Below are 25,381 nucleotides of genomic sequence, written 5' to 3'. Positions count from 1 at the left end.
CCTCTTCTGTCAGCAAATAGCTATGAAGCCCATCAATGAAGTGTTTCATCCCCTTCCGGTACACCAAGAGGCTAACAGCCTATTATTGCTGCAGCTTAAGTGACAGAGGCCTGTGCTCTGTATTTAAAGGTCCAAACCCTGGTGATGACTCAAATTAGGTGTCATTATGGTTCCAAGTGATAGCATTTCTGTTTTTTCAGTTTGCTTTTTTTAAAAAAATTAGGAAGTTACATAGAAAAACTGCATTTAAAAGATTGTAAAGTAAAAAACTCATAAGTTAGGAAATGCCAGAACTGAGGTGGTCTGTACAGCTTTAAGTCAGGCCCCTTGTGTGTCTCTGCATTATGATACAGTATTTAATTACATACTGTTTTTTCCAGAGCCCCCTGCCTTATTCAGGGCACAGAATGGATAGTGCTTTAGGGATGAATCAGGGCATTGAAGTAAAGTAGGCTGCTGACTTTAAGACTCCTTCCTCATTTGTTGCAGAAGCTGGAAAGTGTGTAATGAAGGATGCCATGAGTGACAGGAAGAGAAAAAATGGTCTCATAGTTAAGGAAATGAAGGGCATGCTGGAAGATTGGATTCTGCCACAAAGTTCCTGGGATGCTGGGCAAGTCATTTAAACCAAACTTCTCATGGTTACCAATTTGTTACCAACAAGGGTTTGAATTTACTCTGTAATTTAAAGAGACCTCAGATCAATTAGCTTGAATGAGTTTTATTAGACAATTAATTAGACAGAGCATAACAGAAAAAGATAGACATTACCACCAACTGTGAGAACCTATTCCTAAAGCCTACGACAATTAGCTTGCATTAGTTGTCTGGCTATAAAAATGTCACTTTGGCTTACAATCTGTTTACCATTTCATTCTATTATTTTCTCTTTTTCACAGACAGATGTTTTATTTTTACCCATGAATTTCCAGTATATTTGAACATCTGTTGCTTATCTCCATCTTTTTGGTAATCATATTAAATTCTGCTGACCTAAACATCTGCAACTTGTTATTAATATATCACTAAAAATAATAGCTGTTGCTTCACAAGTCTTCTAAAGATTGTCAGATCTTTCTCTAGTAATTCTTAGCAAACTATTTTCTCCTTCTTAGCATGACTCCCAAAAGCCCTTTGGGAGTTTGGCTCAGAGGCAAGCTATAGGCCTTATAAAAGTCTGTTTCATATATCAGCACCACCATTGGCCATTAATTGTGTGTTCCTCATTTTTGGGTGTGCACTATAAGACATCTGGGACCAGATTTGCAGAAGTGTGAGTACTCACAGCTGCAACTGAAGCTGTGATTTGAACCTATAAAATGCTAAGCACTGTGGAAAATCAAGCCCTCGTTGCCTCAGTTTGGGCACCCAGAACTGATGGACACTTTTGGCCTTAATATCTCTGTGCCTCAGTTCACAATCTGTTCAGTATTATGAAGATCAAATCATGAATGTTTGTGAAGCACCCATACCATGGTGAAAGTACCACAGAAATACCCAAGAGGACATGAACACATCTGTATTCAGTGCAAGGTTTAGATGGTGTGCATTAAATAGTCCTGGGGCCACACGTTGAGTAGGAAGGATAAAAGGAAATACAGAAAAACAGCTCATTCATCCATTCACAGAATAAGGCAATGGTGCTGTGGGGAAAAAAAGTATTTGATTATCTAATTAAAGCCTGTATCATAATTTGTACACACACGGGCAATCTTAATTCTGGTATTTCCTTACTTTTGAGTGCTTGACTTTGCAACATTAAATGTTCTTTAACAGTTTGCTTTTATGCAATTTGATATAGGCACAGATTTGAGATAATACTCACATAGTAAAGTATATTTAATTATGCTAAATCATCCCACATGAATGGAAATCCAAAAGTACATTTCTTCAGTTAGCCTAATGCTTTTCCTAGACTAGAGCAGATTCATCCTTAGTTTATTTATACCAACTCCAACGTACTTACAACAGTAATAGGTTTGGCCCAATCTTTCTATTCACTTCTGCAGACTTTGCTGTTTCCTGTCCAGATTAGGAGAATTGCTAAAGAGAAGAGTGAGAATCTCTGAATAAAGTTATTCTCACATTTGTAATGTTGACTTTTTTCTGCTCATACTGGAAAGGGAAAATTAGACAAGTTTCATACTTTCCCCAGCAGATGGCCACAGTCACTATAAGCCACTATGGGTTACTTTTTAAACCACAGCTCCAGCAGCTACAATGCATCAATCTTATGATTTCTTAACTTAAACAGCAACAGCACAGAGGATTTGCCACCTTCTTCATCAATAACTAGTGACTACATTTTTTGTTTTCTTTAGTTAGATGGTGACTTTCAGTGTCTCAATGACTTGCTCAGTGTACAAGTAAGAAGATGCTTTTCTGCCAGCCCTGAAAACTTACCCTGGGATCTGAAAATCAAGCTGTGATTTTCCCCTCTCATATCTTGTCACCATTAATGACTGTGCAGGCTAAATTAAGCTTTCAGTTAGACCCGTGCAACACAATTAGGTCTCCTGCAGTTGCACAGGTGTAACTGGGGCTTACCTGGAAGACAATGGGGTTGCACAGATGTGTCTGAGAATAGGTGCAGAGGGTAAAAGAGAGGCAGGAAGTGGGCATAGAATGAGGTGTGAGAAGATGGATTTAAATGCAATCTTCATCAGGTTAATTAGGCATGTGGCTTCATGCCAGCCTCTGAGGGTCCACTCTGCTCCTACTGAAATCATTGACAAAACTCCCATTCGATTCAGTGGGAGCAGCATCAGGCCTTTATGCCTTGGTCTTGGCAGTGGGCAGAAGTAATTTGGGATGTGTCTATACTGCAGTGTAAGTGCAGGGTTAGTGGGACTCGAGTCTGTGGATCCTGGGTTTGCAAGCCCAGGCTTTGAGTGTCCATTCTGGATATTGATCCTAGGTTTAGAATTTCTGGACCCAGGTGCTAATCCTGGGTTCCACCATCCACACTGTAGCACCCAGAGCCGAGTCAAACCACCTGATTCCAGGTTTCTTAGCACCCTCCCCAGCTATGGCTGCTGTAGCCCCTGGTTCGTGGGGCAGCATGGGAAAACTTGACTGTCCACCCCATACGTTACAGGAAGTTGTTGCAGCCTGCCAATTTTCCAGAAGATCCTTCCAATCCATCTTTTGGGTCTGCACACCCCTGGGAACCACAGCCAGCAATATGGAGAAGTAACCATTTGAAGAGCTTCTCTTGCTTGCACTTTCATTCCTGTTTCAGCAAATAGCTAGAGCCAGTGGACATTCCAGCAGCAGTTTCTGATGATACAGACTGGGAAGAATTGAATTGGCTGAGACTGCTTGTCACTCTCGGTATAGCCAGTGTTGCAGGGCTACAAGCACAAAGTGGTGGGACCACATCGTCATGTAGACCTGGGATGACCAGCACTGAGTCCAGAGCTTTCACATGAAGAAAATTATACTTCTGGAACTTTGTGAGAGGCTTGCCCTGATCCTCCAGCATCACAACACATGTAAGAGGGTAGCTATGCTGGTCCAGAAGTGGTTTGATTCAACTTTCTGGAATCTGGCTACCCTGCACTGTTAAAGATCCAGTGCTAACCAGTTTGGCATTGGAAAAATCAATAGTGAGTAAAGTGATTGCAGAGGTTTCAGAGGCAACCAGGCTTGTGATTTACAAAAGATGATGGGCATAAACAATATCCCTGAAGTAATTGCTGGTTTTGAAAGAATGGGGTTTGCAAACTGGGCTGGGGCCGTTGATGGGACTCATGTGCCCATAGTTTGCCCTCCTCAAGAAGCAGAGTACATAAACTTCAAAGGATACTTACTCCACTATTATGCAGACCTTGTGGACCACAGAAGCTGCTTTATGGATGCCAGTGTGGGGTACATTGGAAAGTTCATGATGCCAGGGTTTTCTGATGATCAGCAGTTTACCTTCACGTACAGGATGGGACGCTATTCCCACCAAAGAACTTTGTCATAAATGGAGTTACTGCCCCCACTGTTATCCTTGTGGACCCGGCCTACCCCCTTTTGCCCTGGCTTATGAAACCGCATCCTGGTCTCAGAGGGCCTGTCTAAAGATTTAATTACATGCTCAGCAAGTGCAGAATGTTGGCTGAAGGTGCAGTTGGAGACAGAAATTCTGCTGGCACTGTTTACAGACACATTTGGTTTCCTGTGTCATCAATACTCTGTGGTATTGTGACTGGTTGTGCTCTTCATAATCTTTGTGAAGCCATTTCCACCTGAATGGAGCTATGACAGTAAGAGCTTGGTGAACCAATACACTCAGGCACAAAGTGCACCTATCCCAGATGGAGCAGGATGCACCTGGGCAATACAAATCAAGTATGCTCTGTTTATGGACTTGCATGGGCCAATGAAAGAGGGAGAATGGTATGTTTGTGGATGTGCTTGTACAATATTTACAGTAACTGAAGTCCTGACATCACACAATGAAAAGCATGTGTTGCCATGCATTGTAGTTATGAATGATATGACCACTTATGAAATGGGGATAGGAGTGAGTGGCAAGAACTGTAGATTTACAGTATGGCTTCATGTAGAGAAATGTATTGAGAAATAGTGTTTGCATATTATTTCCCAGTTGTCCCTTATGTGTCTATGTTCCTGCGCCAGAAACTGCAAGCCTCTCCTTGCCTGCTGAAATTCTGTTCTCTTGCTTTGTAGCCTTTCTATTCATTTCCACTTGCCATGAATCCTTCTCCCTCTGGCGCTGCACCTGTTTATTGGCCCTGCCCAGAATGTCCACCCTAAGTTCATCATGGAAATGCTTCCATTTGGACCAGTCTGTGGCAGTTCTGCATCCCAGGGACATGCTGCAGTGGGCCCCGTGGAAAGACCAGCAGAGGTTGAAGGACCATCGGCACTCATATGGCCTAAAAACAGATGTCAAAGAGTGCATTATTGTTTCAGTGCTTCACAACAGGTTCGTGGCATCCCCCGGCAAAAGTGCTGTGTGTGATCTCAAGGCCAAAAAATGCTTTGTAAAACTGAGCTTCAGTACATTTTGAGAACACCACCTCGGCTTCGAGAAGCGCTTTGGACAAAACACAGTCAGTCACAGCAAAAAGGCTGCACAGAGAATGGTATGTTACAACTTTTTTTTTTTTTTTAATTGCAGAGATCCTTAGCCTTTTGGGGGATGGGGGAGTTGCAGTTTACTACATAAACCTTCTCTATACTTTCAGCCATTCCACATTCTGGAGAACATAATCTTAGCTGTTCCAGAATGGCAAAGAAAGCTGTTGTTCTTCGAGATGTGTTGCTCATATCCATTCCATTATAGGTGTGTGCGCGTCCTGTGCACAGATTCCTGGAACTTTTTTCCCCTTAGCAAGCCCCGTAGGGTCGGCTCAGGCACCCCCTGGAGTACCGCGCTCATGCCGTGGTACATAGGGTGCCGCCGACCCCGCGGGCCCCCAGTACCTTCTTTCTGGGGACGGAGGGTGGGTGTGGAATGGATATGAGCAACACATCTTGAAGAACAGCAGTTACTTGTAAGTAACCCTGTTTTCTCTCTTCGAGTGATTGCTCATATCCATTCCATTATAGGTGATTAAATAGCCATACCTTGGAGGTGGGTAGGAGTCAGTGTTGAGCTGCCCTCGCCAGCCCGGCTCTGCCGAATCCTGTGTCCTCTCTCACCTGCTCTACGATGGCGTAGTGGGACGTGAAGGTGTGGACTGACGACCAGGTCGCTGCTCTGCAGATGTCCTGCAGGGGCATTCCTCCCAGGAAGGCCGCGGATGAGGCCTGGGCTCTGGTTGAGTGCATTGTCACAGCTCCTGGAAGCGGCACGTTCGCCCGCTCTTAACGGGTCCTGATGTAGGTGGTGATCCGGATGGAGATGTGCTGAGTGGAGACAGGTGACCCTTTCATCCGGTCCACCACTGCCACGAATAGCTGTGTCGACTTCCGGAATGGCCCGGTCCGCTCGAAGTAGTAGGCCAGGGCTCATCTGACATCCAGGGAGTGCCATCTCTGCTCCTCCTCCGAACTGTGTGGTTTAGGAAAAAACACGGGGAGGAAGCTATCTTGGTTATAATGAAACTGAGACACCACCTTAGGCAGGAAAGCCAGGTGGGGTCTCAATCGGACCTTATCTTTGTAGAAGACCGTGTAGGGGGGCTCCGAGGTCAAAGCTCTTATCTCGGAGACCCTCCTAGCTGATGTAATGGACACTAGGAAGGATACCTTCCAAGAGAGGACGAGCAGCGGGCATGTAGACATGGGCTCGAAGGTTGGTTCTGTCAGCATGGCGAGGACCAGGTTTAAGTCCCAGGGAGGCACCGGGTCGTGGACCTGGGGATATAGCCTCTCCACCCCCTTGAGGAACCTAGCTGACATGGGGTGTGAAAATAAGGATCTGCCCTCCATCGGCTGGTGGAAGGCTGAGATGGCCGCCAGGTGCACCCTAAGAGAGGCCAGGGCTAAGCCCTGTAGCTTCAAGTGAAGGAAGTACTCCAAAATCGCCTGTATTGGCGAGGAGCTCGGTGGGATGCCCCGGGACTGAGCCCAACAGGTAAAACACTTCCACTTGGCTCAGTACACCACCTGGGTGGAAGGTTTCCTGCTGCCAAGCAGGACCTGCTATACTTGCATGGAGCAGGCTCTCTCTCCCTCCATCAGCCACAGAGTCTCCAAGCTGTCAGGTGGAGGAAGTCCAGGTCCAGGTGGAGCAGGCGACCCTGGTCCTGGGAAAGTAGGTCGAAATGCCTCGGGAGCGGCAGGGACGTGGCTATGGACAGGTCCAGCAATATGCTGAACCAGTGCTGTCTCAGCCAAGCTGGGGTGATCAGTATGATGTCCGCCTTGTCTCTCTTGATCTTCAAGAGGACTCTGGGCAGCAATGGAATGGGGGGAAACACATACATGAAGGTCCCCGTCCAGTCTATAAGGAACGCGTCGGAGATGGAGCTCGGCTCGCGACCCTGGAGCGAGCAGAACCTCGGGCACTTCCTGTTCCAGGACAATGCGAACAGGTCCAGTTGGGGAACACCCTACTTGCGGAAGACAGAAGCTACCATCTCCGGGTGTAGTGACCAGTCGTGTCAGGGAAGGAACGACCTGCTGAGGCGGTCTACCTCATTGTTCCTGACTCCCGGGAGATGAGAGGCAGATATATGAAAGTCGTGTCTCACCGCCAAGTCCCAAAGTGGCATGGCCTCCTGCCAGAGAGCCGAGGAGCGCGCTCCCCCCTGCCTGTTCATATAGAACATGGCTGCTGTATTGTCCATTAGGACCTGTACCACTCTGCCCTTGAGGAACCGGAGGAAAACTTTGCATGCCAGGCGGACTGCTCTGAGTTCCCTGACATTGATGTGGAGGGACATCTCGCCCGGTGACCAGCGCCCCTGGGTGCTCAGGTTGCCACTGATGTATGCTCCCAACCCCACATCTGAGGCGTCCATGATCAGAGTCACCGATGGTGTTACCTCCCTGAAGGGAACTCCCTTCAACACCTCTCTCGGGTCCTTCCACCAGACTAGGGAAGTTAATATCAGTGACCACTCTGTTTAAAGGGTGTCTGGCTGGGGCGTATACGGAGGCTAGCCACGTCTGGAGAGGCCTGAGTTTGAGGCGAGCCAGCCTCAACACATATGTACAGGCTGCCATGTGTCCCAACAGCTGGAGGCAACGCCTGGCTGTCGTCATGGGGGACCTGTGGAGGTCGTCGATTATGGCAGCCATCACCTCGAAGCGAGGCCCTGGGAGGAAGGCTCTGGCCTGCATGGCATCCACCCCAATGAACTCTATGTGCTGCACTGGGATGAGAATGGACTTCTGCTCGTTGATGATGCACCCCAGGTTGGTGCATACTGCGCACGTGAGTTCTAGGCTGTTCCTGACGTGGGCCCTGGACCTGCCCCGGATCAGCCAGTCATCCAGGTATGGGAATATCTGTACTCCCCTGCGGCGCAGGTGGGCCGCAACTACTGCCATATACTTCGTAAACACCCTGGGGGCAGATGAAAGGCCAAAGGGCAGGGGTGAAAACTGGTAGTGGTCACCAGCTACTACAAATTGTAGAAACCTTCTGTGCCCCGGGAGGATAGAGATGTGAAAGTATGCATCCTTTAAATCTAGGGCAGCATATCAGTCCTCTGGATCTAGGGTAGGAATGATGGAGGCTAGGGAGACCATACGGAACCTGAGGCATCTGATGAACTTGTTCAGACGGTGGAGATCTAGAATGGGCCTCAGGCCCCCCTTGGCCTTGGGAATCAGGAAATACCTTGAGTAAAATCCCCTTCCCCTTTCCTGTGGAGGAACCTCTTCCACCTCTCCTAGCTGGAGGAGGGAGCAGACTTCCTGAGTGAGTAGCTGCTCGTGAGAAGCGTCCCTGAAAAGGGACTGGGTAGGGGGGTGTGTCTGGAGGGAAGGCTGTCAGCTGTAGGGCATAGCCCCTGCGGACTATACCCAGGACCCATCGGTCCATAGTAATATTTTGCCAGTGGGCATAATGCAGCCTGAGTCTGTGGGCAAAGGGCTGGTAGAGACCCAGGAGGAAAGGAAGAGTGCCACCCTCGTGCGCACCGTCAAAAGGACTTTTTATTATTTTGGCCCTTATTTGGGCCTTGCTGAGGCCCCGCCAAAGAGCCCGAACGGTCACGGCGGTTAGGGCCCTGGAACCGCTCCCAACCCCTCCTGGGTTGAGTGGGTCTGGGGGGCTGTCTTGGGGGAGGCTGAGGTTGCCACTGAACCTGAGGCTGAGACTGACGCCTCGAGGCCTGTGGGGTGTAGAGCCCTAGGGACCGCAGCGTAGCCCTTGAATCTTTCAGGGCATGGAGCTTGTCATTGGTTTTGTCCGAGAAGAGGCCAGCACCATCGAATAGAAGATCTTGTATGGTCTGCTGGACCTCTTGGGACATCCCCAATGACTGGAGCCACAAGGATAGGTGCATGACTATGGCCGAGGCCATAGCCCTGCTGGCAGCATCCGCCACGTCGCTGGTGGATTGCAAGGCCGCTCCTGCTACCGCAGTGCCCTCCTCGATTACGGTCGAGAAGTCCACCGCTTGATCCTGGGGTAACACCTGTGGCAGGATCTTAGCGAGCTTCTGCAGTGAGGACTAGAGGTTCAGATTGTACCTCCCGAGGAGCGCCTGGTGGTTCACGATCCTCAGCTGCAGAGACGTTGTTGAATAGACCTTGCAGCCAAACAGGTCTAGCTTCTTGGCGTCCTTATTTTTGAGGGTGTTACCCTGGGCTCCCTGTCTGTCCCGCTGGTTAACAGCATCCACCACTAGTGAGCATGGAGCAGGGTGGTTATATAAGTATTCAAACCCCTTGGTGGGCACAAAGTATTTTCTCTTGGTGCCCTTAGAAGTAGGGGGAACCGAGGCGGGGGGTTTGCCAGAGGGATTTTGCTAATTTGAGTACCCTCTCGTGTACTGCCAGGGCTACTCTAGATGGGCCTGCCATCCCCGAAACCCCGAAGAGGTGGTCCTCCTCCTCTGAAAGCTCTTTTAGCTCTAAGTTCAGGTTGCTTGCTACTCTTTTGAGCATGTCCTGATGAGCCTTGAAGTTGGGCAGTGGTGCCCTACGGTCCCGGGATGTCACATCGTCCAGGAATGAGGAGGCGGATTGAGGAAGGGGCCCTGTGGAGGGATGGCCCTTATCCGGCTGGCTTGTAGTGGGGTGTGGTGGCGGGGCCACCGATGAGTGGACCGAGGCAGTAGTCTGGCCCACTTGTGTACCCCAAGGACCCCAATAAGGCCACTGCCAAGCTCCCTGAGGCCACGCTGGAGCTGGCATCAGTGCCAACTGGGACACCTGGTGCCGGGATCTGGATCCGGAACCACTGGACCTCCGCTTACTTCCCTTTACAGGGGAGCGGCTCCTGGAAGATGATGATGGAGAACGCCGGTGCCGTCGTCTGTGGTGCCGGTGTGGAGAGAAGCTGCTGGAGCTGGAATGTCTCCTCCCCCTCGACGACTTGCGTCGACACTTCCCCCCTTGGGAGCAGGAATGGTACCGTCGGTGCCGACGTGAGGATCGGCACCGTGAGGAGCGGGATCGCCAGCGAGGTGCCGGAGCCATCAGTGCTGGAGCTGAAGTAGTCTGTGCCGGAGCCGGTGCCAAAGTCAAGATGTCATGGGGCAGTGGGATCCGCACCGGGCTAGGTGCGGGGATCAAGACTGGTGCCGTGGTGTGCGGTGCCGAGCTGGGCTCTCTAGGGAGGACTGAGAGGTAGAGCTACGGCCCCTGCATAAACCTCTATACCGCCCTCTGTGCTGCAGAGCTCGACGACTCAGTGCCGGAGCTGGGAGGGGAGCCCGCATTCTCTACCCTCCTTGATCGTCTGGGGGGAGACTTGGACTCCTGTCTCCACCAACCACCGGGGCCACCCAGCGTGGGTTTACCCCGAGACGCAGGTCCCCGAGCCCTCGGCTGAGGGGGGGACGGAGGCGTGGGCAGGCCCATGAGGGCGCGTGCCGCAGCGAACACCTCCGGCGTCAACGGTCCTTGCAGGGGCGCTACCCCACTCCGCAGAGTTGGGGAAGGCTCCCTGTGTGGAGCTGCTGGTGCCGGAGTAATCTCCATGGCACGTGGCTGGGGCATCTCCTGACTTCCCCCAGGCCGGGCAGGCGGCACAGGGGAGCCTCGGCGCGGTGTCCTTGCAGTGCTTCGGTGCCGGGTCCTGGATCGACGATGCTGGTGCCAGAGGAGCACTCCGCACTGAGGAGACGCTCGGTGCCGCAGGGGAACGTGCCGGTTCAGAGGCCGATCGGAGGGTGGACTCCATAAGGATAGCCTTCAGCCGCACCTCCCTCTTAAAGGCTTAAAGGCGCTGCAGATTTTGCATCTATCCTTGCGGTGCTGCTCTCTGAGGCATTGGAGGCAGCGATTGTGAAGGTCATTCACGGGGACAGCCTTGGCGCACACGGTGCAGGGTTTGAAGCCCGTTGAGCCAGGCATGGCCCAATGTAAAGAAAAACCCCTGCGGGTTTTCCTTATCTATCTATGTAAACTAATCTACTTAACACTAAACTTAACAATCTGTAACAATCAGCAATCAATTACTAAGGGGCTGCGACTTGCTAGGCAAGAGGCAAACGTTTCAGCAACTGTCAACGGGCGGAAAGAAGGAACTGGGGGCACGCGGGGTCGGCGGTGCCCTATGTACCACGGCATGAGCACGGTACTCCAGGGGGCGCCTAAGCCGACCCTACGGGGCTTGCTAAGTGGAAAAAAGTTCCGGGAATCTGTGCACGGGGCGCACACACACCTATAATGGAATGGATATGAGCAATCACTCGAAGAGAGAAATTTTATTCCAAGCTGCCAGTGTTACAAAGGTTTTCAAGCTTATGGTGCCAGAGCAACACATCTGAGTGGAGTGGGCTGGTGCCCTACAGTGGGGGCCTGGAAAATATTCCCTTCCCTGGTATTTGACTTCTCAGCTGGAGTTCCTAGTACTGGAAAAGTTTGCCTGGGGGTAAGTCAAAATATATGGGGGAATCAACAGGATGCTGCACTCGCATCTACATGGATGATTGCCTCCCTCCCACTCCTGATGTAGGGTGCTCTGAATGTATCTACCCAGAGAATACATGTAAACACACACTATTATAGACTCTCAAAGAACTACACAGACATCCCTCCCTGCCCCATCACATTTTTGGACTGCATATAACCCCACGGCTCTACTCTGGACATTGATATGGTCACCTATGGACTACACTTAATGCCCTCATCCCACACTGTAAAACTCATAATGCAGAGTCCGGTTCCCTATGCTCTCTGGTATGGTCCTTGCTTATGTGCATGACCCTTTACCCCTGTATTTTACATCATAAAAGGGCACATTTGATTTGGCTGTGCAATTCTAATTAAAGTTCATGGGAGCTACATAGGGAGTTTTAAGCTATGTCATACTCAAAAGCTACTTGGTGGTAGAAGTTGTCAATAACCAAATTGCAGATCTGGCTGTGACTACAGATACAAACATTAACAACAATATGCAGCTGCAAGAAACGTAGAAACTAAGAAAGACTCAAATAAACTGTGGGCAATGAAAACATTACCAATAGAATGCAAGGTTCAGGACATAGTGTTTCTCAACCTTGTTCAGATTGGTGACTATTTATTCAAAACCAAAAACTTTTATGACCCTCTTACATTTACTATGATAAGAAACTGTATCACTGATAAAAATAAGTATGTAATTTCTGCATTTGACCTCACCAACTTGGATAGTTTGGCTACTCTGGAGTTATCCTGGAAATTTTATCATCTTTGCTTTAGAATAACATTTCCAAAGCCTTGTGATCCCCCCGATTGCCTTTCATGAGCTCCAAGGGGTTGCAACCCTTTGGTTAAAACACTGGTGTAAATCGTCAAATTGTTACCTTGAATTGTGAACACTTTACAAATTGTAGGAATCTTCTGTGGCTGTGACAAATAGAAATATGGAAATACGCATCCTTTAAGTGAGGGCAGCGTACCAGTCGCCAGGATCTAGGGAGAGAATGATGGAGACCAAGGCGACCACGCAGAACTTCAACTTCGTGAAAGAGTTGAGGCAACGCAGATCCAAAATGGGCTGAAAGCCCCTTTTCCCTTTGGGATCAGATAGTAACGGGAGTAGAACCCTTTCCCTCTCCACTCTGAGGGAACTTCCTTTACAGCGCCCACCCACAGGAAGGCTTGCACCTCCTGCTCGTGAACAGGTCCCTGAAGAGGGACGAAGGTGAGGGGTGGGAAGGTGGAAGTGAAATGAACTAAAGAGTGTACCTGATTGCTATGGCACTTAATGCCCATTGGTCCCATGTTATAGCAGTCCAAGCTGGGAAGAAGGATGCAAGGCGGTTCGAAAATAAAGGGGAGGCTGGATCCTGGGTAAGGGCTGGTAGGTCACCCCCATGCGCACCTTCAAAAGGCCTGCCTACCCCCAGATGGGTAGGAGCTCAAGCGTGATTGAGAGGTGGTAGCAAGAGCCTGGTCTGGCATCTTTTAACACCCCTATTTTTCTTTTTGTAAGGCTTACTTCTGGACTGGCCACAAATCTCTGTGGCTGTTGGGGCCTGAAGTGTCTCGTGGAGGTTGACAGTGTATAGAGATCCAAAGAGCAGAGTGTGGTTCTAGAGTCCTTTAAACCGTGCAGTCTTGTGTCCATTAGATCTGCGAACAGGGCTGCACTGTTGAATGGAAGGTCCTGAATGGACCGTTGGACCTCTGAGGACAGACCAGATGATTGAACCCACGAGGGTCTTTTCATCAATATAGCCAATGCCATTGTCCTAGCTACCAAATCGGGTGCATCAGAGGCTGCCTGGAGCGAGGCTCAGGCCACTGTCTTCCCCCCCTCCAGTATAGCCTCAAACTCCAGTTTGGAGTCCTGAGGCAGAGAGTCCGTGAACTTAGCCATGGAGCACCAGATGTTAAAACTCTCCTGCTCCTGTCTCTTTCACTGGCAGCTGTTACTACCAACAACCTTGGGGAGGCATGGGTGCACAAATATTCAAATCCCTTTGCGGGTACATAATATTTTTTCTCGGCCCGCTTAGATGTAGGGGACAGGGAGGCTGATGTCTGCTACAGGGCTTTGACTAGCTTCACCACCCCCTCATAGATCGGGAGGGCCACCTAAGATGGGGCTGTTGCCGCCAGGATATTGATAAGTTTGTCAGAAGGCTCCTTCAGCTCCTCCGCCTGTAGGCCCAGGTTTGAGGCTATCCTCTTGAGCAGCTCTTGGCGAGTGCTAAAGTCGTCATGCAGGATAATGGCGGAAGCCCCCCTACCACCTCATCTGGTGAGGAGGAGGAGGAGGAGGAGGATACAGGGAAGGGTGGAGGGGTGAGCTCTTCCTCCCCAGCTGGGGTGGCCCCTTCTGGGGCTACAGTGGCAGCCTCAGCCTCTTGGTCTGACTCTACATCTAAGTCAGGTGGTGGGAGAGTGACCTCTGTTGATCGCCTCTCCGAGGCCCCTGAGAATGACTGTATGTGTGACCCTGAGACAGAGGGAAACCCCTACAGGTTACAAAACTGCCATGGTACAGGCCATTGCCCTTGTGGCCAAACCCCCAGAAATAGCCCCATTGCTGTAGAAGTAGACATCTGTCCTTTGTTCAGGGCCACCTCCTCCCCTTCTGAGTCTGAAGAGTCCTCTCTCTGAGCCCATGGCAGCACCAAAGTCACTTCCCCTTCCACACTGTGCTGGGAGAAGCAGTGCCTCAGTGCCAGGGACCTGGGTGCTGCACATCTGGTGACTGGCTACTGTCTTTCGGTGACCGATAATGGCGAGAGAGGGACTAGTGCTGGGATTCGAGAGATCGGTGTCGGAATTTGGGGTATAGGTGCCGAGACTCTGGAGACTAGTGTCACAACTCCAAGGACCAGTAAGGGTCTGTAGAACAGCGCCATGAGTCTGTTTGTCGGTGATGAGGCTCCGGGAACCAATGCTGGGGGTCCGGTGTGCTGGCAGGGCATTGGTGACCCCGTGGGGCCGGAGTATCGCTGCAGAGGCCTCATCACAGGTTTGCTCCTAGATGGTCCTGCCAGTCAATGGTACCGACATGGAGTCCTAGTGCAGGGGCCTGTCTTCTCAAGGTGTTGATTGCACAGGGATCTTCAGGAGGTCCTTAATTGCTTGGAATGCCTCTGGATGGATGTGAGATTCTGGGGGCCCCTGCTGCTCCCAGGAGTCAACGGCAGATCCAGAGTTGGGTTGGGAATCCAAAGGGGTGAGGTTGTTGCCGACCTGAGGCCCAGTGAACATGAGCATCCTGGCACGGGTCTCACGCAGTCTCCTATGTCCCTTTTGTTCCTCCTTGGTACTGGTGAGCGCCCTCTCCCAGTATGTTTTCTTGCACAGCTTCTTAGGCACTGGGGATGGCAATTGGTGCCAGGAGAAATGCTGTGCTGGGGGGGAGGGGAGGACACACGACACTTAGCACCGATGCTAATGTACTCAGCGCCGACTCTGAACAGCCTGGCTCAGAGGCCAGGCTAAGAGCTGAATCCATTAGAAGTTCTCTCAGCCTAACGTCTCATTCCTTTTTAGTGCAAGGTCTGAACCCTTTACAGATCCTGCATTTGTCTCGTACGTGAGCCTTTCCTAGGCACTTTAGACAGCTCTGGTGAGAATCATTCATCGGCATAAGCTTCTTACACAAGATTTGAAGCCTGGGGACTGGGGCATGCCCCATCCCTGGGGCTGTCTCCTCTCATCAAATCTAAAATACAGAGTAAACTAAATGCTAACAAACTTTAGCTATATACACTATTACTAAAAAGAGAACCCCTGGGTTAGAAGAGCTTGCCAAAGCAAGAGGACGTTTCAGCACCGTCACAGATGCTAAGAAGGAACTGAGAGGGAGGGGAGCCAGTGGCACCCTATATACCAGCATATATGCACGTGACCTATAGGGTGCTAAAGCTGGCTCTACGGATACCACTGAGAAAAAAAATCTCCAGCACCGGTGCATGTGGCGCACATATACCTAACACATGAATTTGATGGTATGCCATTAATTATTTATCTTATTTCCGTGATACATTTGTCCCGGTTTTATTCAGTTCATAATAGTCTTCAATAGTCTATGTCATTTTTATGGTTCTTCTTTTGAATTCCCATTCTGGTGTGTTCTGTTTAGCTATCATCAAGGTCAGCTTTGTCAAAGAATATTACCTTAATCTCCAGGGTTTTTTTAAAGACAAAAATGGCATTTAATGGTGAAGGTTCATTTGATATGACATGTGCCTTTAAACTATTTTTCTTACCAAGGTGAAAATAATTTTTAAAACCTTCAGATTTCAGTAAAGTGGAACTGTTGCTATCAAATTAATTTTACTGGTGGATTTAGGAGTAAATCAGTTTGGTTTGCAAAATTACAGATGGATATTGATGAGTGCTACCCAACATGTATATGTATTGATCTCTCCACCTGTCACACTCAACTGTTTCTTTTGCATTGGAACTATTGAAAATTTTTCTTACATCAGCAAATACAAACTTAACCTGGGCCTTTGCAAATGTATATTCACACCCAAAACCACACATTCAATTTTTACTTATACTTTTGCAATCCAAACATTAATGACAATTGTACAGATGATGGCAGACTTTGGCATCTACTGATAAACTAGAGACAAATTGTTAGAATTAAAGGAACACCTTGTACTTGAAATTTATTCATAAAAAAAGAAAGTAGCAGCTTGAATACCTCAGCCAATTTTCTTTTACAACTGCATATGAATATCGATTTTGTACTTAAGAATAGCCAGTTGCACTTCTGGAGGTGTGGTTTTTTGTTTGCCACATTACAGTTTTGCCTTCAGACTGGGTATTTGTCTGCCTTCATCCAGCAGGGCAGTGATGGAAGAGTCACCAAGTAGTCCTAGATACAATGGACTCATGACCTGCTTCTCATGACCTGCTTGTATTATGCAAGTGTGGCTGCAGCTGTCAAAGAATATAATAAAATTCCCAAAGAGCAGTTTTTAACTTCCAGTAATGCCAACCCAATTAAGAGTTGGACTTTATCTGAAAAGGCAATATTGTGGTAAGAGCATTGGGAGGAACCAAGGTAGTGCAAATGGACTATTGATGAGTAACTAGAAAACTTGTTTTACCTGTATTTGGCGTGAAAAACTTCCTTTCAATTTCATGAAGTTAAAATATATATTTTTGTCAACTGGTGTTGGAGATGAAGCATAAAACTAAAATAGCACAATACAATTTTTATACTTTTACTGTATCAAGAAAGATCCTCCTCCTTTTTCGGGGGTGTGTTTGGAAAGGTAAGATTATGTAAAGGATTTTTTTTCTAAAAGAACATTTAAATTAATAAAAATAGTTTGATTACTAGTTTGCATTTCCTGCTCAATAATCTCATGTGTTTACTTGTCATATTAATATCTTAGAAAACATGGTATAGTTAACACAAAGAACTGGGAGTCAGTCCTGCTTTCCATTCTCAGTTCTACCAGAGACATGTTATGATGGGCAAGTCTCTTAACATCACAGCATTTCAGTACCATCCCCAAGGCAAATGGGGACTTAGACTGACCTACCTTACAGTGCTCTTGAAAGACTAATTGCATTACTGTATTTGTATAATGCATTGAAATCAGAGTGGAAGGCCGTACAGAAATGCAAGCAAAGCATTGCTGAATAAGAAAAAGCTAGACACTGAAGTTGAAGTGACACTATATAAGAATCTTGCTTATGGTTCTGTGAGAAAAAGAGCTCCTGAACTATAAAGCTATCAAGAACTCCCAGCTGTTGTCATGTAATAAATTCCATAGCAGCAGACGGTGTAGTGCAAGTAGAAATATTAGGGTCATGCAGTATTTTCAGCTCCCCAGCAAATCAATATTTTTCAGAAAAGGTAACAAGTAATGATCAGCCCTGGAAATAGGGCTGCAGGTTTCTAACACGCGAGTAGTTTGTTTGTTTGTTTTTTGGGGGGGAGGAGCGAGGGGATGAGAATTCAGGTGACATGTAAGTGGCCTTGAAAATTAGGATAAATAGTTGCTTATATACTTAAATAATATAATTTATATACTAAATAAAAAGAATGTTGTGCATGGATACAAACAGCAGAAATAAATTAGCTAGAACATTAGAATTCAAATACAAAGAGAGAATGCAATCTGATCATAGAATGGAGTATCAGAGTCACTCAGAAAATGCCATTGATATCTGAGCATTGCTGGTTTCATCCTAATATTTCATTAAATGACATCATCACAATGATGTCCTGACATTGCCATGTAAGGTTATCATCCCATGTTTTATGTAGTTTTCCAAGTCTTCATTTGACATGTCCTGTCTTCACTGCCTTGATTTTTTTATTGCTGGAGTACGTATAATTGGGGTAGCGCAGGAAGAAGGGAAGTTGTTTGTCCTACCATCCCCATATACTGACAGCTGGGATGGACAAAGTGATTCCAGTGATTCTTGTCCATTTGCTCAGCACTCCCAGCAGCTGCCTCACGTCAGGTACTACAGACACTGGTTTTCTGACAAATATCCAATTGGCTCTAAAACAGACCTAAGCACTACACTGGTCACTTTCATCCTGGGCAGGTACACAGATTAAAAGGCTATGGAACAGACTGTCCAGAGTCACGTCCATATTCAACTGACAACGCATTTTTACTTAGACCAATTTTTTTATTACAGTGACAGCACAATTAAATCTTCACAGCCATGAAATTTTGATTGAGGTGATCTGACAGCAAGCAGTAACTAAAAGCCAGTTTTCCCCACAAACAGTGTGAAAATTATGGCAACCAGCCACAGTACAGTTTCATCATCCCACTGTAAAAAATACACACCAACTAGTTTGTACATTTTTCTTATTTATTCAAAACTAGGGGATAACAAAAAGAGGGTTAAAATGTACGCCACTTTTTTACATTAACAAATGCTTAACAATCTATCTATCAAAGAGATTCGTTTTACAAGCCTCTGTCCAAAAACACACACACACACATTAGTATTTTATACACAAATGTTTATTTCTCAAATAAACATCCCCTTTAAACACAAGGAATGAAATCTAAATCTTCATAAAGATGAATCCAAAATGAAATCCCTCCAGTACATTGTGTAATCACACTGTGTTCTTGGTCACTACTGGCTTTAACTGTTTAACATTTAAAAAAAAGGACAGGTTATTTAAAAATCATGCTACTGGATTTCTAGCTCCTCCTCTGACCAGCTCTACACTGATCTGCAACATTTTAAAATTTTACATCACCAAATTTGAAGCAGCTGTGCATTAAACACAAATGACTGAATAATAAGATTATAAGATGTAGTCAAGTTCATAACGAATGTAGGTGTTCTTTTCATCATTGTAGATTCTTGGATAATGTGCTATCAGAGCATCTTGTGAACCAATATAGATTGAATTATAAATCTTCCAATACACATCTCTGACTTTTCTGGCAGGGTGAAACAAACCCTAGGAAAATAAAACAAATGTTAAATTAAAAAATTAAACAATCAACCTACAGACTTGGTATTTGAGCTATGTATAATAGTAAAAATAACAAAATAAACTTAAGCAATTTATTTTTTTAATCAAATTTCGTGCTAACTACAAGTCTGAGCTGAAAAGACACACTGAATCCTCTCCTGTTACTGATATTGTTTGACTTTCTAATGAAGCTAAACAATCATTTGTCATTACTTCCTATAGAAAGATAATATTCAAATTTAGGAGTTCTGCACTCTTAAAGTCTCATATGTTCTTCAAGGTGAATTCCACTCAGTAAGTTTCTGGTTGTTTTGCTCTTTTTAGGAAGGTGAAAAGCCCACAGTTCTAATATACATGGCATTGGACTAGATGTCAAGAGACCCACATTCTATTCCTGGCTGTACTACTAACTTGCTGTGTGTCCTGAATGAAGTCACATTAACTTTCTGTGCCTCAGTTTCCTCAAACATGAATTGGGGATATTGCTACTCAGTTTCTCCTTTTGTATAGCACAGAGATGAACACATGGAAGTGAGATAAGAATTAAGTTTTTATTATTATTCCCTTCCCTGCAGGACAGGTAGAGTCGTAAGTCTCTAGGAAAATACTAATCTACTGTTTAATATTTAAGTAAGGAAAATACTAATTAAGAATACAAAACAGAAAAGGCAGAGATCTCCCCCTTCCTATTCCCTACTCCCTTATTCCTACTAACTCCTCACCCTACCATCTTACAGGGCAAAACAAAACACCAGACAAGCAACTAACAAAACAGAATCAATTCTTCACTGTATTCATTTTTGCCTGTATGTTATATCCTCATCCCTGTCTTTCATCTGTTTTGTCTTTTAGATTGCAGATCCCACAGGGCAAGGAGTGTCTATATTGTCTAGCAATGGGGCCTTTGGGTGCTACCATAATATAAATGTTCACCACTGAACAATATTCAAACCCAGTGCTGAGAGGATAATATTTCTTATCCTATAAGTATAGTTTTCTAGTGCTTTGTGCTATCTGGCTTTAAATGTCTTGAGGGATGACAGACCTTTCTACGCTCTAACACTAATCACAATCAATTTATTTCCTGATATTTAACCTAAATTCCATTTCTTAATTTCATCCCATTACTTTCTCTTACACCTCCACTGTTCCTCCCAGTCCTTAGTATTTACCTTCAAGTATTTATAGATAGTCACATGTCATTATAACTCATTTTTTCCACCATTGGCCTTGTCTTTCATCCCCCACATTCTTTCTGCAGTTCCATGATTACTTTTGTTTCACTTCTCTAAACTCCCTCGATATTGTTATAAATATAAATACGTAGACAAACTGTGCAGAACTGAATACAGTATTTCAAATATAGTTTGAGTCACAAAGTGATACTACTATTCCCCCACTTCTGTGGTGTATGGCAACATTACACTGCAAATACCAAAGCTGAGGTCCATTATCATCCTTAACACCCTTCCGGGATTATTGCTTTCCAGGTTTTTCCTACTAGTTGAGTATTTAGATTTGAAAAATTACTCTCCCTGCCACCCCAAGTTAAGTAAGCATACCTGTAAACAATACTGCAGCATTCTACATGGTCCAATAGCAACTCTTAGACCCTCCAATGCTCCCATAACTGCCTGAATGACATGAGGAGACGTCTCAAACACGTTGGGCCATACATAATTTAACAAGTGATTCAGAGAATCCTCACAGCCAAATCCATATACTCCAAGAGACATATGCTGCACCACAGCACTGGCAGTTTGTCGGTGTACAAGGTCTCTGCAAAGAAAACATAATTTGTTTATGCTTGTTTATGCTTAGTTTGCTTGCAAATAAAACTTCGTTGGCAATTATAATAATGCTTTTCAGACACAAAGAATGCAAAAAAGTTCTGATGATACTCTTTTGTTCTTTCCTGCCAACAGCATGGGCAGAGAAATTGCATTTCAAATCAGCTAATAAAAAAAATTATCTAACAGTTTTATGGGAGAATTACTGTTATTTAAGTCTGCTCAACAACCTAGAAAAATAACTGATTAAAAGCAGTCCTAATGTGGTAAATCCTGGCTCAGTCATTCTGTAATTATTTCCTTTTTCAAACTTTTAATCTTCAATGGTATTACTAAAAGAGAATGTATAGTTATTTGGAACACAGAGAAAGTTGGTTTGAATTACATCAAGCTTAATTCAAACCAACTTTCTCTGTGTTCCAAATAACTATATATTTTATAGGTTATTCAATTAACATTTCTGATGAAACAATCACCTCCATGTAGATTTTTCTGTTGAGAAACCAGATATAGGATGAAAGTGTGTTTAATGTAACAAGGGGAACCTGAATGTGACTACAAGTATCATAAGCAAAAAAATATTACTGACCTGTCCATTAAAGCATCTTCAAGTAATGGCGTAACAGCATAGATGTAATCTTTTCCCATCTCTCCAATGTATTCAAACAGGAAAGAAAGAGATTTTAATACACCATTCTGGACATTCAGTTCTGGAACTCTGTATTCATTCATCAGTGCAGGCAGTACTGTGAAAGGTGAGCAAGTTTCAGCTACAATAGCAATTGCTACTGTAGTACATACTCTGTTCTGTCTTTCCTGTACTTTCAGGTTATTTAGCAGTGTTGCCAGCACATCATGGGGTCTGGAAGAGGCAAAATGCAGGACTTTGTCAGTGAAATACATATTAAGTTACTTTTAATGCCAGATACCAGCCAGTCAAATAGTAGACTGTGGGTATGTCTACACTGCTCGGGCTGTGCCAGTGCTGCAGGATCGATTCCACGGGACTGATTGAGCAGGCAGTGGGGACCCGCCCAATCGATCCTGGAAGTGCTCTCCAGTCGATGCCATAAATCCACTCCTGCAAAAAGCGTATGGCTACACTATGTAACTTGTGTATCTCCTGTCGCCAGCTGCTGGCAGTGTACACCAGGTAACAATCTCAGTGAAGGACACCTGATTTGGAACTAGCAGAAAGCAATGAGTTGTGCAATAGCTAAACTAAGTAATAGTGTGGGCTTTTCATAGCCCTCATCCTCATCCATCCTTCACCACTTTGACACAGTCAGTTGTTGCGTCTTGCCTCAAATTAGCTCCTATATCCTTTGGGTTACGAACTGTCTCTTTCTATAGCCCTGATCCTGCAAACACTTATGCTCTTGCATAAAATTACACACATGCTAAGTATTAGCTGGACTGGGGTGTATATCTGTACAGTGCCTATATGATGGGGTCCCAATCTCAGGGCTCCTAGCTACCTTTTATCTGTTTTTAAACAGATAGCTTATTTGGATGTCTGATCATTTGCTAAGAATACGTAGACTATTTATTTAGAATTAAGTTTCACTCTACAGTATGTGTCAAGACTATAAACTGGTAATACAAATTAACAGCAAAACCAATTTCTTTGCTGAAGTTCTTTATTACAGAAAACACTAATGGAAGAGACTTGTGGCACCATAGTCTTAAGAGTAAGATTGTATGAAAAGACCCAGGAAGCACATGAATGCACTATTTCCTCCAATTTTTCAATCAGAAAAACATTTCAATACTTTGTATTGCTTATAAAATTAGAATTATTATAGTACAAGCACTAGAAGACAATGGCTATAACTTTATCTTTCTACCAATATAAAAATGTACTTTAATCATGTCTGCCCTACAAGGCTAGGGTATGTCTACACTAGAAACACTACTGCAGCATAGCTACAATGAGACTTTAGCGCTATAGTGCAGACACTTAATACAGCGATGGAAAGGAATGAAGAGGCGGTAGCTAGGTTAATGGGAAAAATGATGCCATTAACCTAGTAGTATCTATACTGGGGCTTAAGTTGGCTTAATTAATCGTACAAGGCGTGAACTTTTACACAGCCCTGAACGATGTACTTAACTTTGTAGTGTAGACCAGTCCCATGTCTATTAAAGCAGCATATGTTACTGAAATATAAACTATTGTACTTTGCCTCCTATAAAATGAAGTAAATAAAACCTATTTTAAACAACAATTTGGCTGAAATTTTAAAGGCAAAAGAAATTCAATATTATTTTTCCAAGAAAACCCACCACCATTCTAAGAAAAGGCCTACAAATGCTGATCAGTATCAAGACAACATACTTACCCAATTGCTTTTGCAATATAACCAAAAGTGTTTACTGTGGCTCGTCGGATAGCTTTTTTGTGAGCTTTTAACAACTCCAGCAGTTCAAAGCAGATCCTCATCCATTCCCTCGCAGAAACATATTCCGCTCCCCTGAATAAGAGAGGAAATACAGATATTTTAGTGAAGTCAAACTTTTTTAAGCAAAAACAGATTACAAGATGTACACCTGTGCTACTAACACAGGAACATGGGCTCACCTTCTCTCTTTTTAAATAGAGAATTCGATGGCAATGTGAAATTTTTTACAAGAGTACACAAACCTCATATAGAATTAAGCTTCATTCTACAGTCTGCCTCAAATCTATGTAAAGTGGCAAATCAAAGAAAGACTAACAGAAGCAAATATCATCGTTTACATAGTATATGAGAGACTGCAAATGCATACCTGATAGGTCATATTTTGTACCTACATATTTCATTTTACTAATCATGAAAAAAACTGTTAACATGAACAATCTCTGTAATAAATCTTAAGGAACTCCCATAGCCCCAAGATTTATAAAATCCAGATCCCAAACCTTATACCCAGTTTTAATGTTTGATAATTTAGTTAAATGACCTGTTATGGAAGCAGTTAACATATCATGGTGTTTCAGAAGTATACCACAACAACTCACCTGTCAGCAATACGTCCAACTAGGTCGATACAATTCTCCTGTACTTTCTCATGTCTGTTTTTCAGGATAGGTGTGAGTCTTGGCAGCAGGTCTTTGATTGGTGGTGTCATCTTGTGCATACCTGTTCAACAGAATGACACTTTATTAAGTCTCAGATTCACTTCCCACCCCCTCCCCCATTTCATTACTTGCCTCTGGAACAAAAATACCCGACATAACATTCATACATACCTATAACAATACAACATAACATACCTATAACATTCACAATGGCTTTAAGTGCTCCAAGTATACTGCCTAGTACTTCAGGGTATTCCTCACCCAGATACTCATACAGGACAACACCCAAGTGTCCCATCAGTTTTTCCTAGAGCCAAACAACAAAATTTAAAAATTAGCAAAAATTCTCTCACTTTTCTTTCATTTAAAAATTATTTTATATGGAAAAGAGGAATAGGAGAAATTATTACCTCTTGACAAGTCTTCATGACAACTGCTGTACGAGAGATCAGGTCAGCAGCCTGCTGCCTAACTTTGGCTGATTTGTTGTTCAAACGCCATAAAACAGTACCACAGATCTGGGGCAAGTATGGTTTAACTCGTTTACCAAGAGCATTAACCACTGTGCCAAAGCCATTCAACATCACGGAGTCCTGAACAAAAACAACATCAAGAACAAGAAAGAGTTAGAAAAGCAAGATCAAGTAAGATCATGCATCCGATGAAGTGGGTTTCTGCCCATGAAAGCTTATGCCCAAATAAATTTGTTAGTCTTTAAGGTGCCACAGAACTCTCGCTGTTTTACTAAAAACAGACTTACACGGCTACCTCTTTGGAAGATCAAGTATATCACTAATCGTATGCAGTGTTGCTGTAGTTTTGTCGGTCCAAGGATATTAGAGACCCAAAGTGGATGAACTTATATCTTTTATTGGAATAACTTCTGTTGGTGAGAGACAAGCTTTCAAGCTTACACAGACGAAATCTATGTAAGCTCAAAAGCTTGTCTCTCTCACCAACAGTTGTTCCAATAAAAAAAATATTACCTTACCCACTCTCTTATATCAACTGTCCATTTGCTATTGAAATTCTTTTGCACCTACAACCTTTATAATATATGCCACATTAAAATTCCAGAACTGCCTTACAAATTTCAGTGCTCTTTGTTTCAACCAAAAAAAACCCCATATAATCCTTTTCCAGATTTCAACCATAAACTAACTTTTCCCCAAACAGTGCAAACAGATTAAATTAAATAAGTTAGCTGCTAAGAACATCTTCTGACAATACCTCTGTGGTCTGTTCTTGGAAGGCATACAGGATACCATCAATAAGTTGTTCTTCTAGTTTATGGTCAATGTCTGCGGCACCCAGGTTCCCCATTATTTTCTCAATTGTTTCCATAACCATTTTTCTGTACTGCTCAGCCTCATCTTTCAGATCATCCACAATCCTTGAAATAATTTCTGCTGCTCCAACTTTGTTTGCCAGCTCCACTGTGGTATCAACCAACTGAAACATAAAAATATACCTTTAAGCAAAATAATCAGAGAGAAATAATTTACAAAGACTTGCTAAAATTTCTAAGATGACCTAGGAGATCCTGTGCATGGTCCAAAGAGAAGAAAGGGCACCATGTTG

General features: G+C 44.8%; 1 protein-coding gene across 3 annotated transcripts in view; it reads right to left on the bottom strand.

The window, feature by feature from the left end:
* Positions 1 to 18,464: 18,464 nt before the first annotated feature.
* The window catches only part of SF3B1 (splicing factor 3b subunit 1), a 45,893-nt gene continuing 38,976 nt past the window's right edge, over positions 18,465 to 25,381 (bottom strand). For all 3 annotated transcript variants that reach the window (XM_067548971.1, XM_067548972.1, XM_067548973.1), the window contains 8 exons: positions 25,031 to 25,252; positions 24,211 to 24,393; positions 23,996 to 24,107; positions 23,741 to 23,861; positions 23,082 to 23,213; positions 21,329 to 21,601; positions 20,512 to 20,728; positions 18,465 to 18,934 (listed from right to left, as the gene is read on the bottom strand). In XM_067548971.1, the coding sequence (XP_067405072.1) occupies positions 18,776 to 18,934; positions 20,512 to 20,728; positions 21,329 to 21,601; positions 23,082 to 23,213; positions 23,741 to 23,861; positions 23,996 to 24,107; positions 24,211 to 24,393; positions 25,031 to 25,252 (1,419 nt within the window). In that variant the 3' untranslated portion in view covers positions 18,465 to 18,775. The remainder of the gene's footprint in view (positions 18,935 to 20,511; positions 20,729 to 21,328; positions 21,602 to 23,081; positions 23,214 to 23,740; positions 23,862 to 23,995; positions 24,108 to 24,210; positions 24,394 to 25,030; positions 25,253 to 25,381) is intronic.

The sequence above is a fragment of the Emydura macquarii genome, unplaced genomic scaffold (genome assembly GCF_026122565.2).
Source record: "Emydura macquarii macquarii isolate MOO-44397 ecotype Brisbane River unplaced genomic scaffold, CSIRO-AGI_Emac_v2 contig_1253, whole genome shotgun sequence".
Classification (NCBI taxonomy): Eukaryota; Metazoa; Chordata; order Testudines; family Chelidae; genus Emydura; species Emydura macquarii.
This window is presented reverse-complemented; position numbering and strand designations above follow the sequence as displayed.